Raw genomic sequence first — 18,096 nt, forward strand, 5'->3', positions numbered from 1 at the left:
TCCCTTTCTCTCTCTCCCCCCAACCCTCAGTCTCTGTCTGTCTCTCCCCATCTGTCTCTCCTCCCCCTCTCTGGATGACTCTGTCCCTGTCTCTTCTTTCCTTCTGTTATCCCATTCTGACCCCCCCATCCTCTCCCTTACCCCATCCCCCATCTGTCCCCCAGTCTCTTGGTTTCTCTCTTTGTGTCTCTGTCTCTGTCCCCTTCTCTCTCTGGATATTTCTCCGTGTGTGTGTCTCTTTCCAACTTCCTTCTGCTACCAGCCGCTGCCTCCCCCAAATTTCTCCCTCCCCCATTTCTGTTTCACAGTCTCTGGGTTCCTCTCTTTCCGCTTCTCCTTGTCTCTCTCTGTCTCTCTCCCTCCCTCTCTGGGTCCCTCTCTCTCTTTTTCCTCAGCTTCCTTCTGCCACCCAGACCCTGCCCCCCAGTCCTTTCCCTCCCCCCACCTCCTCTCCGTGGCTCCCCCATCCTCAGCGGCTCCCCTCCCCCTCCCTCCCTCCTCCCTCTCTCTCTCGTCCTCCAGCTCCGCACTTTACCCAGCGACACGAGAACCAAATTGTCTCCTCACCTTTTTTTTTCCACCCCGACCCCCACTCCCTTGGGGCCCGAGCTCAGAGCTGCCCCTCAGCCTCCCCTCCCACCTCAACACCCTCATTCCCCATACGCCTCCTCATCTCCACCCCCCAACCAGGTCGGACGCCTGGGTCCCTCGCTGCTGGGGGAGGGGGAGCAGTGAGAACTGGGAGCCACAAGGGTTTTTCTGGGGGGGTGCAGACAGGGGGGCTCATCGTCCCCTCCCCAGTGCATCGGAGAGTTGACCTATCGTTAACAGAGGTGAGACAGATCTTTTTATTAATCGGAGGTGGGTGGGTGTAGAAGGAAGGTTCTGTGACCCCCCTAATTCTGGAGGAAGGAGCCAGCCCCTTCAGAGGGAGAAGGGCTGGTGACCCCTCTCATATCCGGAAGCTTTAGGATTGGGGGTCCCCTGCTCCCTCCTCTTTTGCTGCCGCTGACAGATGGACTAAAGGAAGAGTCCCTAAAACCAAACAGATTGCCCCTCAAATCGACAAAATGAAAAGATCTTCAAATCTTTTTTGATGGAGAATTTCCCTCACTTACCCCGTTTCCATCCCCTGCTTATTTTTGGTTGTGGGGGGCCAGCAGGGGGAGGGGTACACCTCGGGGTCATGGGCTCACCCCGGGGTGGAAGCAGAGATTTGCTAGGACAGTGGCGGTGGTGGTGCTGGTGGTGAGGGGTACAGATGGGGGAGAAGAAGCCAGGAGATGAGGAAACTCGGCATTTGTCTGGAGAGGAAAGAGGAAGGGGCCAGAACTGAGGACAGGGGCTGGGGGATATCAGTGTCCAGTGGGCTGATGAATGGGGATGGGTAGGGGCTGCGTGTGGGCAGGCTAGTAGAGGTGGGGGAGGGAACACATGTGTGGGGCACTAGGCCCAGTTGCCATGGAGACACCCCCCATAGACAACCTTTCTCAGCAGCCCCTCCTAGGAGCAGACCCAGGCAGGGCCAGCTGATGGGGGTGGAAAAGGCCAAGGTCACCCTGGTACTAGGACGGGGGGTGGGGGGGTGGGGGGGTATCCTGTTGGCTTCCAGGCTCTGAACCTTAACAGGGGGTTTGGGAAAGAAGTCTAGGAAACAGTGAGTGGTGGAAGCAGGTAAGGGTCCTGTGCCTGGAAGGAGGGTTGGGGTGGAGAAGTCAGGGCTGGGGGTGTGGTGGTGGACATGCTGGGGAAGAGGGAAATGAGGAGACCCGGTGGGGGGGGGGGTTGCTGAGTGGGAAATTATTCCCAACTAAAAGAGAGTTTGTAGCCTCGTGGATGAAATTTTTCTGAGGGGCACTGTCTATGGGGGGGGGCTCCATTTACATTTAGAAGTAAGTAGGGCTGCAGAGCATGTTCCTGCACAGGTGAAAGAGTAAGGGGAGTTGGGGGGTTCCCAAGAAAGGAAGTTGGTGGGGGCTCCTGAAGGGAATTTTCCTGAGTAGAGGAGATGTTGGTGGAGGAAGGGGATTCTTGGTGGTGTAAGAGAAGTCAGGTTAGGGGGGAGGTTCTTGTAAGTTGAAGAGAGTGGGAGGTCCAAGTGAGTTGGGGAGATCTGGAGTTGGGGGGTTCATCGGTGTGATGAAGATAACAGGGAACCAGGGCTCCAGTCTGGGGATTTGGAGGCAGTGGGAGATGATGGAAGGACAGAAGAATGGGGTGGGAGAGATGCCGGGCAGAGTGGGGGGCTCTCCCTGGACAGCAGTGGGAGTTTGGATCAAACCTCGGGAGATTTCTGAATGGAGAGGAAATGTGGGTCTGGGGGAAGGGATTCCTGTGAGTAGCTCCTCCGTGGAGCTCATGGAGGAAATTTTTCTTAATGGAGGAGGAGAAAGTGATGGCTATGATGAGTTTGCCTAAGTTGTAGAGACAGTGGGGGCCAGATTCGGAAGACTTTTTTAAGCAAAGCAGAGGGTGGGGGATTTTGCTTGAGTCCAAGATGTAGTAGGGGATTGGGGTTGGTTCAAGGGAGACAGTGGGTGCTGTAGAGTAAGTATGAGGGAGATGGGGGCATTCTTCTAAACCAGAGGGTCCAACGTGTTGGTTGCCCATTAGAATCCCCCAGGGAACTTTCAAAAACCTAGATGCTCTGGGGCCACCAGAGCAATGAAATTGGAATTTCTCTGATGGGGCTGAGGTGGAGCTCAGGTGGGGCTCAGGTGGGTATCCTAAAGATCAGGTATCCTGATCTCTAAGGTCCTTTGGTGATTTCACGGTGCTTTTGAGGTTCAGGACCTTGGTCCAGAGACATAGAGGTCTGAGTGGGGAAGGGGGTTCCTACCCAGAAGGGACTGTAGGGGGATGGGGGTGGTAGTGGTGGTGACCATGTGGTTCTTCTTAGTTGTGCAAACAGTCAGGATTCCTTGGGAAGATTTTTGTTAGCTGAGGAGGGATTGAGAAATTTATGTTTCTTGACTACAGGACATAGTAGGTGAGGAGGTGAAACTTGCAGGGGACGTGGGGGGCGGACAGAACTGTGAGAGATCAGAATGGCGATGGGGATCTTGTAGGTTCCTTGGGAGGAGGAAGCCCTGGGGCCAGAGTGGGGGTGGGGTGGCTTTCGCGGTGGGGAAGACTGGAGGACCAGGGGGAGGAGCGGGAAGGCGCAGGAGGAGTGTCTGCTGTGTCAGGCACGGTGGGGGGAGTTTTTCCCGGTGGGATTTAGTGGGAAGACCGCCCTGGGCCGAGGGAGACTTTTTCAGAGAAAGGGAGGCAGGGAGGACCCGAGTGGAAGGAGTTTCTTCAACCTAGGAAGTGGTGCGGGTTCTCTGTGGGGTGGGGGCGGCTCCGTCCTTCTGGACTAATCCGTTTTCTGCTCCCCGCCCCCACCAGCCGGCGACCATGGCCGCCCCCTGACCCCCTCCGGGGCCGCGCCTCCTCCTCGCCGCCCCCGCCCAGCCCGGCCGGCCCCGGGCCCCCGCTTCCGCCTGCGCTGTGTCCCCCCCAGCCGCCGGCACGGCCCCGCCCCCGCTGCCCCGGTGGTGGCCCCCGGCCCCCCGGCTGCCCGTGGTCAAACTGGAGTCGCTGAAGCGCTGGAACGAAGAGAGGGGCCTTTGGTGCGAGAAGGGGGCGCAGGTGCTGCTGACCACGGTGGGCGCCTTCGCCGCCTTCGGCCTCATGACCATCGCCATCAGCACCGACTACTGGCTGTACACGCGCGCCTTCATCTGCAACACCACCAACCTCACGGCCGGCGACGACGCGCCGGCCCACCGCGGGGGCGGCGGCTCCTCGGAGAAGAAGGACCCCGGCGGCCTCACCCACTCGGGGCTCTGGAGGATCTGCTGCCTGGAAGGTAGGGTGCGGGGGGCCCCTGCCTCGCGCCCCTCCTCCCCTCCGGACTCCAGGCCCCTCTCCGCCGGCCGCTGCCCGCCCTCCCCCGCCCTGTCACCTCTCCTGGGACCCCGGCCCCCTCCCGCATCCCCCGCCCCGCACACTCTCCCTCCCCTCTGGCCCTGGCGCCCGGTCCTGCCTCCTGGGCGCCTCCTGCCCGCTCCCGTCGGTCCCTCTGCCTCCTCCCTCCTCGGCGCCCTCAGCATCCAGTCTTCTTCCCTCTCACTTTTGCCCCGGACCCTCCCTTCCTCTCCGGGGCAGCCTCGCCTCCTCTAGGCCCCCTCTCAGCTTCTCTCCACAGACACCACCCTACCCCAGTCCCCACCGTTCCCCCTGCCCCTTCTTCCTCCTCTTGGGCTGTTTCTCCCGCAGACGTCATGGTCATGCCCTCTCTGGGCAGAGCTCATGACCCTCTTCTCTCTTCCCTCCTGTAGACTCCAGTCATGCTTGGCTCTACCCGTTAGGATTGCCTCCAGCCTCCCATCCTGGCCCTAGGCCTCCTCTGCTTCATCTTCCCTCCACTCACACCTCCTTCACCTCTTCCTCCTCCTTGAATACCCCACTTCTGGACTCTAAGACCAGCGCCTCTTCCAGTCTCTGTCTCTGCTCTGTCCTTGGGTCCTGCTCTCCCTCTTGCAGCCCTTCTCCTAGCTGGGGCCCTCCGCCTCAACCTCCACTCACCAGCCCACTGCCGCTCTCTCCCTCCCCAGCTCTTCCTCCCTCCCACTCAGCTTTGCTGTGTCTTTGCACAGCCCTGGGCCGCCGGGCAAGAGGAAGGACGTCTGGGTCTCAGGCCCACCATGCGTCTGTCCCCTGTGTGAATGCTCTCTTTTCACCTCCCTGAGCCTCACAGCTCTCACCTGCAACTACACAATCCCAAACCTCGCCTCCAGCGTCAAAAAGACCAAGATCCCTCCACTTCCTCATCGCTCTCTTTTCCCATGCTTTCCTCCTCTCTTTTGCTGAGCACTCATGGTGAGCAAGGAGTGCAACTGTCTCATTTAATCCTGTGAGGCAGGTGCACCCTCCTGTCGGGGCTCAGAGAGGTTAAGCCACTTGCCCAAGGTCGCCCAGCTGTGATTGGGGCAGAGCCAAGAGAACTCAGGTCTGAAGGATGGGATGTGCAGATATGCTTTGTCTGGTGTGCCAAGTGTTTAAAACTGAAACCAAAATCTGAATCAGTTGCCAACATTTAAAAATAGGGAGACTTCACATTGAAAAATCTGATTTCCGGCTTCTTTTGAACTAGTGGAAGATTTGACAACGCAGGGCCTCATTCTGCAGTGGCCACGATTGGCCCATCCAAGCAGCAGCTGCTCCTTCAGATCAGGCATGCGGTCTGTGGGTCCCCACATTCGCCTCTGCTCCCTATCGCCTCACACCCGTCCACTCTCTCATTATGGTACTTCCTTTCTCCTGTGGACATTCGAATCCATGTCCATTCACTGGCCTGACCAAGCACCAAGTACCGGCCGCGTGTGGAGGCTTGCATCCTGAAACCCCTAGGACAGGGTACAGCGTATAATAAGAATGCCATCCATCCATCCATTCATCCATCCATCCATCCATCCATCCATCCACCCGACCAATATTTATTGGGTTTATACTATGCGCCAGGCACTGTTCTTAATCGCGGCACTATGGCAGCGAAAAACAAAAGATCCCCGTTTTTATATGTGTTCTATTCAAGAGGGAGAGACAAATAATAAGAAATTTAAGTAAACAGAACCTTTACGGTGTTCGCTGGCACTAGGTGCTAAGGAGGACGGGGGAGAGGATGGAATGTGTTAGGACACACATGTGTGAAGTTGCAGGTGAGGAGACGAGGATGGGCTTCGCTGAGCAGGTGACCTCGGGGTGGAGGTCTGAAGGAAGTGAGAGATGGAGCCACACGGCTCTCTGGAGGAAAGAGCCACAGCGAAGGCCCTGAGGTGGGAGCCTGTGTGTCTGGCCCCCGGCAGAGTGAGTGAGGGGACGTGGTGGGAGATGCAATCCAAGAGAGAACAGGCCCCGATTTCACACGTTCTGGGTGCTGGAAGGTGACTTGCCTTTCCCGTCCGGAGTTCCTGGGCTGGCTTACACTGCGGACCAGGGCAGGAGCGCTCTGGCCCGCGGGGGAGAGACTGAAGGGGCGGGCGGAGGCTTGTCTGGGCTGGGGGTGGGCGGAGTCGGAGACGTGATCTGAATTCAGAGCGTGTCCCAAAGCTAGAGTGGAGGTGGGGGTTGTGGCATTGACGGCCGGGTGGCTGTGGGAGGTGAGAGAGAGAGAGAGAGAGAGAGAGAGGTCGGGGTGTCTCTAAAACAGCATCTCTCAACCTCAGCGCTGTTGACACTTTGGCGTGGATGGTTCCGAGCTGTGGGGGCCCGTCCTGCGCACTGTAGGGGGGCTCGACAGCATCCTGGCCTCCACCTTCTCTTCTCCGTGCCAGGAGCAGTCCCCACGTCGTGACAACCAAAACTGTCAACTGTCTCTGGTCTGGGAATAAATTCGCCCCCGGTTGAGAGTCACTGCACCCAGGGCTGTGGCCTGAGCATGGTGGGGGTGGGGGTGGGGGTGCAGGCGGGGGCCCCCGGAGGATGGTACAGTGGGCGTTTCATTGCATTTATTTTATTGTCTCTGATCTAATTTATTGTGAGCAGAGATATCAGGAGCTCCGTTTTGGACATGTTACATTTGGGATGCCTATTAGGGATACCACCTAGGACAGGGGTGGGCATAGCAAAGTGCCATACAGTCAATATTTTAGGCTCTGTGGACCTGTCCCTGTCACAGCCACTCCTGAAAACAACCAAAGACAACACGTGAGTGAATCAGCGTGGCTGTGTTCCGGTTACACTCGTATGTGGACACCGACATCTGAATTTCGTATCTTTCTCACGTGCCACGAAACACTCTCCTTTGATTTTTTTTTTTTTTTTTTCAATCACTTAGGAAATGTAAAACCCATTCTTCGCTGGATTTGGCAGGCTGGGTTTGGCCCACGGGTTGTAGTTTGCTGACCCCCCGATCTAAGCTGTGAGCGATATGATGTATGAGGCCAGAGTTCAGGGGACAGTCTGGGCTGGAGATATAAATTGGGGGGGTCATTGCATATGGATGGATGAGGTCACCTAGAGAATGCGAAGAGAGAAACATACCAAACAATTAGATGAAGGGCTGCAGCCTGAGCTAGTCCACTATGAAAAAAGAGATGAGAGAAGCCAGCAAAAGGAGCTCAGAAAGCAGGAGCCACAGAGATTTAGGGAAAATAAGGTAAGTGGGTATCCCAGAAGCCAAAGGAAATGTTGCAAGGAGAGTGTAAATGAAGGTGTGTATGTGCCACAGAATGCTCATAATAGCCCTGTGTGATAGGTACCCCTGTTACCTCCACCTTCTAGAAATGGAAGCAAGGGCTCAGAGAAAGTGAAGCGACTTTCCCAAGGTCACACGACTAATAGGTAGTCGAGTCTGGATTTGAATCCAGGTCTGTTTTATTTCCTAGGAGAACAAAGCAATGCATCCACCAGCTTCCAGCCCATGTGGGGCCCAGGAATGTAGAAACTGAGCCCCCTGGACCATTGCCTCCTCAAGGCAGTGGATCCCCGTGGATTTTCGGGTTCCGTCCCCATGTCCCTGTGAGTCTCCCCGACAGATGCAGTAGATGGAGTGGCTGAGACACAGACTTTGGGACAAGACTGGGATTGGGTTTACCTCCTGTCTGCCGAGCACAACAGGGTGACCTCAGACCACACATTGAACCTCTCTGTGCCTCATTTCCATCCTCCGAGGATTGGGAATTGCAATAGCCCCTGACCCACAGGGATTGTGGAGGGGTTCAATGAGCTGCAATTGTAAGGCATTTAAAAGGCTAGCAGGCACAGAGTAAGGGCTAGATTATGTCGTTTATATTTTGTTGTTGGTGTTCTTCTAATTATTCAGAATTCAGGTGACTGCCCTGAGCCTCATCTTCCTTGATAGCCCAGAAATCCCAGCCTCTTACCCAGCACTGCCCAATAGAAACATCACACAAGCCGCATATAGGATTTAAATTTTTCCAGTAGCTACATTCATATAAGGAAAAAGGAGAAGTTTCAATGAGTATAATTTAATAAATAGAATTTATACACTATAATAAATCAATATAAAGGCTAATAACATCTTTTATTTAACCAAGCATAGCCAAATATTATCATTTTAATATGTAAGATAAAAATTATTGATGGAATATTATGCATTTTTTTCATACTAAGACTGAAATTCGGTGCGTATTTTATGCTCACACCTCATCTCAATTGCCACGTTTCAAGTGCCCAAGAGCCACCTGGGGCTGGTGGCATCCGTGTGGGTGTAGCCCCCTCCTCAGGAATCAAGACCCTGGGCCCACAGCTCCATTTATTCAAGCTGGTTATCTAAAGCCCCTGTGCTCAGCACTTTGCATGTCTTATTATCTCACCAAATCCTCCCAATTGTGTCGGGGGGAGTGGTATGAGGAGGAAGCTGACGGCCAGCAAGGGAAGTGAGTCAGCCACATGGTCACCCAACATGTGAGGGGCAGAGCGGGCTGGAACCCACTTCCCCATGCACCCTCACTGCAGCACCCCCACCCCCTCACTCCTGCCTACCCGGGTCTGTGCTGGGCAGGCTCGGGGGAGACCCAGGGACACATCACTGCCATCCCTGCACATAAAAAGCTCCTGGCTCAGCCCAGTCAAGTCAGATCATACGCAGAAGCATGTTGCATAGCCCCCTGTATTCTGCCCTGGACTCTGTTTCACTGAACTCTTATCAAACCCTATGAGGTCATGTCATTGTCCTCATTTCCCAAATGAGGAAGCTGAGACTCAAGAGTATTCAAGTCCCAAAAGCCACACAGGTGGGAGGTGGCCGTCCTGGCATTGAGTCCAGAGAATGTGATTCCAGGGACCATGCTCCACTGTCTTAAATATACTCATTCTCTGAAGCCCAGCTGCACTTAATCTCCTCCCCCCACCCCAAATTAACATCTACATGGGACTAAGCAACTTCTTTCACTCTATGCTCAGTTTTCTCATCTATAAAGCAGGGACGTCATTATTGTCCAGTATCCCTAGGGTTTGTCATAATTACCGAGTGCATTAATACCGGACAAATGCTCGGAGAGGTGCTTGGTGTGCGTTTAGCCCTCAGTACGTACTGGTTATCATTACTGCTGTCATCGCTAATCTGTTGAGAGGGTCTGTGTGCTGTGCGCTTTACATGCTCAACCTCATTTAATTATGATAACTGTTTTGAGAGACGTACTGTGATCCCATTCAAGAAAGGAGAGAACTTGAGCCCACAGTCTTATCGATCACACCATGATGGATGTGCTGATGGATAAGAATTTGCACTTGAGAGGTGTATGATCAATCATTCATTCATTTTTTTAAAATTGTGGTAAAATATAACAAAACATAACATTAAGTTTATCATCTTAACCATTTTTAAGGGTACAATACGGTAGTGTTAAGTACACTCGCATTGCTGTGCGCCCATTCTCCAGAACTCTTGCAAAATGAAACTGTCCCCATTAAACGAAAACTCCCCATGTCCTTCCCCCAGCCCCTGGCACACACCACTCTACCCTCTGTCTATGAATTTGACTCCTCCAGACACCCCATATAAGTGGAATCATACAATATTTGTATTTTTGTGACGGCTTACTTCACTCAAGCATGATGTCTTCAAAGTTCTTCCATGTTGCAGCACATAGTCAGAATTCCCTCACTTTTTAAGGCTGAATAATACTCCATTGTATGTATAGACCACATTCTGCTTATCCGTTCATTCACCAGTGGACACTTGGGTTGTTTTTGGATGTTGTGAATAATGTTGCTATGAAAATGAGTGTACACATGTTTCTTAGAGACCCTGCTTTGAATTCTCTTGAGTATATACCCGGAAGTGGAATTGCAGGGTCATATAGTAACACTGTTTTTAATTTAAAAAATTTTTAATTAATTTTTAAAATGGTAGCAGCTGACACCATTTTCCATCCCCACCAACAGTGCACAAAGGTTCCAATTTCTCCACATCCTCATCAGTGTTTGTTATTTTCTGTTTTGCTTTTTTTTTTTTAAGATTTTATTTATTTATCTGACAGAGAGAGAGAGAGCACAAATAGGCAGAGCGGGAGGGAGAGGGAGAGGGAGAAGCAGACTCCCTGCTGAGACTTGGGACTCGATCCCAGGACCCTGGGATCATGACCTGAGCCAAAGGCAGATGCTTAACCAACTGAGCCACTCAGGTGCCCCTGTTTTGCTTTTTAATAGTAGCCATCCTGGTGGGTATGAGGTGGTATCTCATTGTGGTTTTGATTTGCATTTCCCTAATGATTAGTGATGTCGAGCATCTTTTCATGTCCTCGGCCCATTCAATCATACTCTCATAAAAATATTTATTAAGCACTAAGTGCTAGGCATTGTTCTAGATGCTTGGAAGATTAGTGGTGAACTGAACAGCCTGTAACCTTATATACCGTAGGGCAAACTGCTGTGTTTTAATTCTGCTTCCACCACCTATCAGCTATGAATTGATTAATCCTTTCTGTGGCTCTGCTTCCTCATCTGGACAATGGGTAGATTGACTGATATCAACTGAGCACTTAATTATGTTCTAGGCAAAGTGCTAAATCTCTTTACCTGGATTCAATCCTCACAGCAATCCCATGACGTAGGTCCTGTTATCCCCTTTCATAGGTGAAAGGACTGAAGCAAATTGGCCTAAGTAACACCAACAAGGTCACAGAATCAGGACATGATGGAGTTGGGTTTCATTATCGAGCAGTGTGAGTCCAATTCCCAACGTTTGGCCACTGCACAACACCAATAACATTATCTATTTCATGGGACTCTTGGGAGCTCCGGATGAGTTAATCCACCTAGGAAGCACTTAGCAAATATTAGCTGTTAGTGGAATTACTCACTGCCTTATATTCCTTCTTCCCAATCCTTTCCTTTATCCCCATTATTTTCCCTGTCATCTTCTGCCTCCAATCTCCCCTTCTGCTATGCCTATATTCATTCATAATTTCATTCATTCATTCAACACTCATGTCTTGAGGCCTCCTTTGTGCCAGGCGATGCTAGGGACACATAGAGGAATCAGACTCCCTGTCTTCCCCCTGCAGGAAACTCCCAGCTTACTGAGGAAGAAGAAGCTCATAAAGCAACCTTATGCATGCCAAAAAAAAAAAAAAGGGTTTTGTGTGTGTGTGTGTGTGTGTGTGTGTGTACCACAGGGAGCTGTTGCACCCTAGAGGGGGACACTGACCCAACTTTGGTGGGAGGCGTGTGCGTGTGCGTGCCCGCGCGTGCGTGTACACAGGGCAAGCTTCCTCAAGCAGGTACCCTGTGAGCTGCCCCCTTGCAGGCTAAGTTTTTCATCAGTGAAGACTGTGAACGGAATCCACAGCATGGGCAAAGGCCTGCAGGTTGGAAGGAGCCTGGAGAATCGAGGAAACTAAATGTATCTATATTTATATTTATTTACATATCCATCTCCAGTTAGGTGATAGAGGTAGTAGAATAGGAACTGCCCCAAAGTTGAGAAGATGGGTCCCCAAAGAGTGTGTGAATGAGGATTCTGGGATGGAAGAAGGGGGTGAGACTGCATGACGCCTAGAGGCATACCTCCTCACATGCCTCTACTTGCTCCAGCCACTCCATCTCCTTCCAGAGGATTCCAGGTAAGAGCCTGGGAAGCCCTCGTCCTATAGGCAGAACTGAAGAGACTACAACTCCCATGGTCCAGTGGGGCTGCGCTCTCACCGTTGGACTCAAGACTTCATAGGGCCTCATGGGAAATGTAGTCCTCGCCTTCTGTGCGCGCCTTCGTTTTCCCACGCATTTTCAGATCCGGCGACAAGTGCAGAGTTGCCGAGCGCCTTGACATTGCCGAAGCCGTGCCTTCTTTCTCATAGCGGGGGGAAAACGGAAAGCCGGAGGGGTTGTGTCCTAGCCCGGGTTACAGGGCAAAGGTCTTTGTGGCCTTTTAGTGAGTGTTGCATGGGTGTTCCCCGCCCCCCCCTTTTCCTTTTTTCTTTCTTTCTTTAACTGCTGGGAAAACCGAGGCCAGAGAAGTTTAGAGTTTGTCCCAGATGCTGATAGGCTCAGGAGCCAGGATTTCCTGTCTCCCAATAGGCCCAGAGAGAGGAAGGGTTTGGGGAAGGAGGGGGAGTCTTCTCTCACCGGGGGTTCTCTCAACTCTTAAAGCCCCGCCCCCCCACCATCAGCCCCCCCATCCCCCTCCAGGGTTGAAAAGAGGCGTCTGCGTGAAGATCAACCATTTCCCGGAGGACACGGACTACGATCATGACAGCGCGGAGTATCTGCTCCGTACGTGGGGGTCTGAGTCAGAGTGGGGGGGACTGCCGGGCCTGGGCCGGGGGCCGGAGCGCGGAGGGGGGCGCTGGGGAGCGGCACTTAGACGGCCAATCCAAATCCAGATGTTGAGATCCTTTGGATCCCAATTGGTTTAGTGATCCCTCTCCCACCCCCTCCTCTCACCTTGGGGCGGGCTGAGGGGCGGTGGGGGGGATCCCGGGAGGTGATTGGCCGCCTTGCTGCCCCGGGCTCGCGGCGACACTGCTCCGTGACTGGTTGTCGGTTTCTGGGCTGGGATTGGCCACTGAGGCGACCTGCGGCGCGCACGGGCCACTCTCGCGAGCTGGCTGAGGAAGCCGGTGCTGCGATTGGTAGCTACCCCGAGAACGCGGCAAATCCTGAATTGTGATTGGCTGCGGCCTCAGCGGGGCTGAGAAATTGCAAAATCCGTTTGCTGGGGTCTGGAGGGTGGGTGGAAAGGACTGCAGCTAGAGAAGGACAGACAGACAGACAGACACACACACACACACACGCGCGCGCGAAGCCCAGAGCAGTAGATGGAGCCAGGCAGAAGGATAGGGGGTGGGGCACAGAGGGAGGAAGGGCGGGGAATCCGGAGAGATAGATGAAGCCGGGCAGAAAGGGGGTGGGTAAGATATTAAGAGATTTGACGGATCTAGAGAAAGGGAAGAAATATGCAAAGGAGAAGGAAAAAGAGGGAGGGTCCACAGAGAAGTTCAGAGAAAAACAGAGAGGGAGAGTGATTTTGAGAAGTAAAAAGGAAAAAAAAAAATGTGCCAGGAGAGAGAAAAATAGGCCGAGGGAGAAAGAAAAGGAGGAAGAAAAAAGGCGGGAGAGGAGATCAGACCGAAAAATAGAGAAATTTTAAAGAGGAGAGAGAATGAAAGAAAAAATGAAATGACCAGAACACAGGCAGAGAGGGAGACTTGGAGGTTTCTAGCGAGAGGAGCGGAGACGAAAGCCGGCAGGAAGCGCAGCGCGCGAGGGGCGCAAAGGGCCGCACCTGACGCCCTGGCTCCCACGCCTTCTCCCCTCCTCTCCTCTCCCTCGCAGGAGTCGTCCGGGCCTCCAGCATCTTCCCCATCCTCAGCGCCATCCTACTGCTGCTCGGGGGCGTGTGCGTGGCGGCCTCCCGGGTCTATAAGTCCAAGAGGAACATCATTCTGGGCGCAGGGATCCTGTTCGTGGCAGCAGGTGAGAGGCAGAGGGAGGGGGCGGCCGGCTGGGGCGGCCACCTGCGCGGGCGCTTGTGTGTGTTATGTGTGTGTACGTGAGTGTGTGTGTGTGTGTGTGTGTGTGCCTGTGCGTTTGCAAAGCTACCCTGCCCCAGGCGCCTGCTGGGGCCTGGAGCCTTCCTAGGCTCTTCCTAAGCTCCATCGCCACCCGCTGTGCAAGGTAGGTGTCGCCTTCGCGCCGTCTTTGGGGGGAACAAGCCCAGCACTGACAGGTGTCTAGCGCGTAATCAGGGATGCGGGGAGCTTACGTTCCAAAGCCCGCGGTTCTGCACACGGAAGGGGCGGGGATTGGGGGAGGGGTGGGGCCTTGAGACAATCGGGGTCTTGAAGATAGAGGGGCGGGGCTGGCATCCCGGTGACTGAGCGGCAGATGGAGGGGAGGAACCTGTTTTAGGGGGCGGGGCCTCGTGAACCCCGGTAGATCCAGGAAGAGGCTGGTCCTGGGAAACCATCTAGACCAACTTCGAGTGAGGTTTCCCCACTCTCCCCTACCCCCGCAGGTGCTTCCCTGCTTTTCTACGTGAAATGAGTAGTGCTGGGAAATTCCAGGGGGCAGAATCCAGGGAAGGGGGAGGACTTAGCATAAAGAGCAGGGGGTGCTTTGGAGATGGGTCAAGATCTGCTTTTGAGCCAGAGGACTGAAAGGGGGGTGACAAGCGGAGAAGCCGCGTCTGGACCCGCAGGGGGCGGGGTTTGATGGGTTGGAGGCGGGACTTGGGGTAGAAGGGGGACTTGATCCAGTAGGAGCTAATTTTAGACCAGCGGGGGGAGGGCCTAGACTAGATAACCAGTCTGGATTGATATCACGAAAGGAAGAGTTTAGATCTGCAAGGGACCGAGCCTAGAGAATCAGAGCGGAATTACCATATTAACAGTTTAAACGAGCGTAGGACTCAGGAGAAAACCCAGGTTTATAACGTTAAGGATTGAGTTAGACTTGTCAGGGTAGGGCCTGGAAACCCAGGCCGGGATTACGTCATCACGGGCAGGGTTTAGACCAGACCAAACAGGGCCTGGACCAGCTGAGGCCAGGTTTAGACCAGACTAGTGGAGGTGGGGCCGGGGCTAGCTGGGAGTGGGGCTTCGACCCTCTAGGGGTGGGGCCTAGATCAACTGGGAAGGAGTTTAGACCGTCCGTGACTAGGTCTGGGCCAGCCAGGGCCTGGACCACTGGGGCGTGATCCAGACTAGGCTTTCTTGGGGCAGGGCCCCAGTTAGCCAGGGAGGAGTTTAGAGCACCTGGGACGGGACAAGGACCACCCGGGGCGGGACACGGAGCATTTGGGGGCGGGGCCTAGATCACCTGTGGGTAGAGCTTAGACCAGCAAGGGGTGGGGCCTGGGCCAGCTCGGGAGGAGTTTAGACCGCTTGAGGTGGAACAGGGACCATCCAGGGCGGGACATGGAGCATTTGGGGCAGGGCCTAGACCACCCAGGGGTGGAGCTTAGACCACGGCGGGGCGGGGCCTGGGTCAGCTGGGGAGGAGTTTAGAGCACCTGAGAAGACGGTACGGGATCATTTGGGGCGGGGCTTATGCCACTTAGGAGTGGAGATTAGACCAGCGTGGGGCGGGGCCTGGGCCAGCTCGGGAGTTTAGACCACCTGGAACGGGACAGGATCGTTTGGGGCGGGGCCTAGACCACCCGGGGGTGGAGCTTAGACCAGGGCGGGGCGGGGCCTGGGCCAGCTTGGGAGGAGTTTAGAGCACTTGACGGGACGGGGTCATTTGGGGCGGGGTTTATGCCACTCAGGAGTGGAGATTAGGCCAGCGCGGGGCGGGGCCTGGGCCAGCTCGGGAGGAGTTTAGAGCTTTGGGGCGGGGCCTAGACCACCCGGGGGTGGAGCTTAGACCAGTGTGGGGCGGGGCCTAGGCCAGCTCGGGAGGAGCTTAAAACACCTGGGACGGGACAGAGCTCGTTTGGGGCGGGGCCTAGACCATCCGGGGGTGGAGCTTAGACCAGCGCGGGGCGGGGCCTGGGCCCGCTCCAGAGGAGCCGCAGCATCTGGGACTGGGCTCTGACTGCCCGGGCGGGGCGGGGCGGGGGCGGGGCCGGCGGTGGCCTCCAGGCTCCCGTCTGACCGTCCCCCGCCCAGGCCTGAGCAACATCATCGGCGTGATCGTGTACATCTCGGCCAACGCGGGCGAGCCGGGCCCGAAGCGGGACGAGGAGAAGAAGAACCACTACTCGTATGGCTGGTCCTTCTACTTCGGCGGGCTGTCGTTCATCCTGGCCGAGGTGATCGGCGTGCTGGCCGTCAACATCTACATCGAGCGCAGCCGCGAGGCGCACTGCCAGTCTCGCTCGGACCTGCTCAAGGCCGGCGGGGGCGCGGGCGGCAGTGGCGGGAGCGGCCCCTCGGCCATCCTCCGTCTGCCCAGTTACCGCTTCCGCTACCGCCGCCGCTCCCGCTCTAGCTCCCGCTCCAGCGAGCCGTCGCCGTCGCGGGACGCGTCTCCCGGCGGCGCCGGGGGCCCGGGCTTCGCCTCCACGGACATCTCCATGTACACGCTCAGCCGCGACCCGTCCAAGGGCAGCGTGGCCGCGGGGCTGGCGGGGGCCGGCGGCGGCGGTGGCGGCGGCGGCGGCGGCGGGGCGTACGGCGGCGCGGGCGCGGGCGGCGGCGGGGCGGGCGCCGAGCGGGACCGCGGGGGGGCGCCCGGCTTCCTCACGCTGCACAACGCCTTCCCCAAGGAGGCGGGCGGTGGCGTCACGGTCACGGTCACCGGGCCGCCCGCCGCGCCCGCCCCGCCCGCGCCCGCCGCGCCCGCCCCCGGGACCCTGGCCAAAGAGGCCGCCGCCTCCAACACCAACACGCTCAACAGGAAAACCACGCCGGTGTAGGGGCGCGCGCCGGGGGGCGCCGAGGGGGCGTGTCCGGGGCGCGTGCGCGGGCGCGCGTGCAACGAGGCTGCCGGGGGGGCGGGGGCGCCCCTCCCACCCCGCGAGCGCGCTGGAGACTGCTTGGCCTTCCCCCGCGCCCCGCGCTCCGATCGGGGACCCCCCCCGAGGGAGGGGGCCGTTGGGAGGGGGCGTCGTGTTTTATTTTTTTTGTGGGATGGGGGGAGGGGGGAGGGCCGTGGAGTTTTTTTGCAGTTTTGAGATGTTTTCTTTTTAATGTTTTGCTGTGTGCATGTGGGGGCGGGGCGGGGGGGAGGGAGGGACTCCCAGCCCAGCCCAACTCCTGGAGAGGGGCCCATAACACACGAATATATAGTTATACCTACAAACTATATATATGCCCTATGTAAAGAGGCAGAAAGGTAAAGAGAAGGCTTGCAGAAAGGCAAAGTAACAAGGAATGGACGTGGGCATTCATTCACTTTCTCATTCATTATTCCACAAGGGTTTATTGAGTGCCTGTTGTGTACCAGGAAGGTACTGGGGAGGGAACATAACGGGCACAGAGAGTGACTCGTTCATTCATTATCCGAAATTTATTTGTATACTTAAGCACCAGGCATTGTGCTGGATGCTGAGCCCACAGAAGGAAGGAAGACAGACGGGGTTCCCCAACGTCATCATTGAGTTTGCATCTTGTGCAAGAGACAGACAGTAATCAAAGAACTGTATATACAAACAGTAAGTTACAGTTAGAACACAGGAGAAATCTGAAATGCTCTGTTAGGGAGGTGTAACCCAGTTTAAAAGGAAAGAATATTTTAGCTGACATTGAAAGGATGACAAGACACCAGCCGGTGAAGCTGGGGGAAGTGTCTCAGCCAGGGAGCAGCATATGCAAAGGCCCTGGGGCAGGAAGAGCTTCCAGGGAGGGCTAAGGTATAGTGAGCCAGGTGCAGATGGGACAAGACAAAGCTGGAGATGTAGACAGAGCCAGACTGCCCAGGGACTTGTAGGTCAGGTCAGGAGTTTGGATTTCATTCTGAGGGCAGCAGGAAGCCATGGAATGGCTTTAAGCAGGAGCATAATGTGAATAGGGCACAAAAGGGAGGCAGGAAATCAAAGAGGAGAGTGAGGCAGAGGCAGGCTGAAATTCAGCATCAAACACAGGCAGTGGCCCTTGAAACTCACATTCCTGGGAGGAAGCAAGTAATCACACAAAATCCTAAAGCACAGGCAGGGCGTCTGGTGTGCAAGAGAAGCTTTGTGGGACTTAGACGTTTGTGTTTCATTCATTCATTCATTCAGCCATTCACTCGTTGGCATTTCTTTGCCTCTGCTAACATACCAGGCAGTGTGTTATAGGATCAGGATCCCCCGAAATGAAACAGACCCCAGCCCTGCTGTCGAGGAGGAGTCGCCAAAAACTGTAATCCAAGGAGGGCGATTGGTGTGACAGGGACCATGATGGGCACCTTGAACAGAGAACACAGTGACCGAGCTCCAGCAGTGGGCTGTACTCAGGGAAACTTCCTGGAGAACCTAATGCCCAGCCTAAGTTTAAAAAGGATGCGTAGGAATCTGTCAAGCGATGAAGGGAGTGACTCAGGCAAAGGCCGCGGGGAGTGACATAGCGTGCTGTCTCTGGGACAGGGTTCAAAGTTCTGGGACGCTGGAGGACAGGGTTGGGGTGGGAGGTCAGGTCAGAGAAGCAGCTAGATAGCCAGAGTTGAAAGGTGCTGGAGTTCCAGGAGGAGGAGTTTGGGCTTTCTTCTGAGGGTCGTGAG

General features: G+C 55.3%; 1 protein-coding gene across 1 annotated transcript; it reads left to right on the forward strand.

Annotated features, from left to right (window-relative positions):
* Window positions 1-3,518: 3,518 nt before the first annotated feature.
* Window positions 3,519-16,322, forward strand: CACNG8 (calcium voltage-gated channel auxiliary subunit gamma 8). The gene is made up of 4 exons (XM_036065437.2): window positions 3,519-3,853; window positions 12,142-12,225; window positions 13,288-13,428; window positions 15,564-16,322. The coding sequence occupies exons 1-4, from the start codon at window positions 3,676-3,678 to the stop codon at window positions 16,310-16,312; spliced, it is 1,152 nt and encodes a 383-aa protein (XP_035921330.2). The 5' UTR covers window positions 3,519-3,675; the 3' UTR covers window positions 16,313-16,322.
* Window positions 16,323-18,096: the final 1,774 nt, after the last annotated feature.

Source organism: Halichoerus grypus, chromosome 15 (assembly GCF_964656455.1).
Source record: "Halichoerus grypus chromosome 15, mHalGry1.hap1.1, whole genome shotgun sequence".
NCBI classification, from domain to species: Eukaryota; Metazoa; Chordata; class Mammalia; order Carnivora; family Phocidae; genus Halichoerus; species Halichoerus grypus.

What these genes read in the sequence shown, in the direction of transcription:
- CACNG8 (XM_036065437.2), top strand. Translation starts at nt 3,676, where the DNA reads ATGACCATCGCCATCAGCACCGACTACTGGCTGTACACGCGCGCCTTC. An exon ending in GAGGATCTGCTGCCTGGAAG is followed by an intron (nt 3,854 to 12,141) that starts GTAGGGTGCGGG and finishes ATCCCCCTCCAG; the next exon opens with GGTTGAAAAGAGGCGTCTGC. An exon ending in GATCCTGTTCGTGGCAGCAG is followed by an intron (nt 13,429 to 15,563) that starts GTGAGAGGCAGA and finishes TCCCCCGCCCAG; the next exon opens with GCCTGAGCAACATCATCGGC.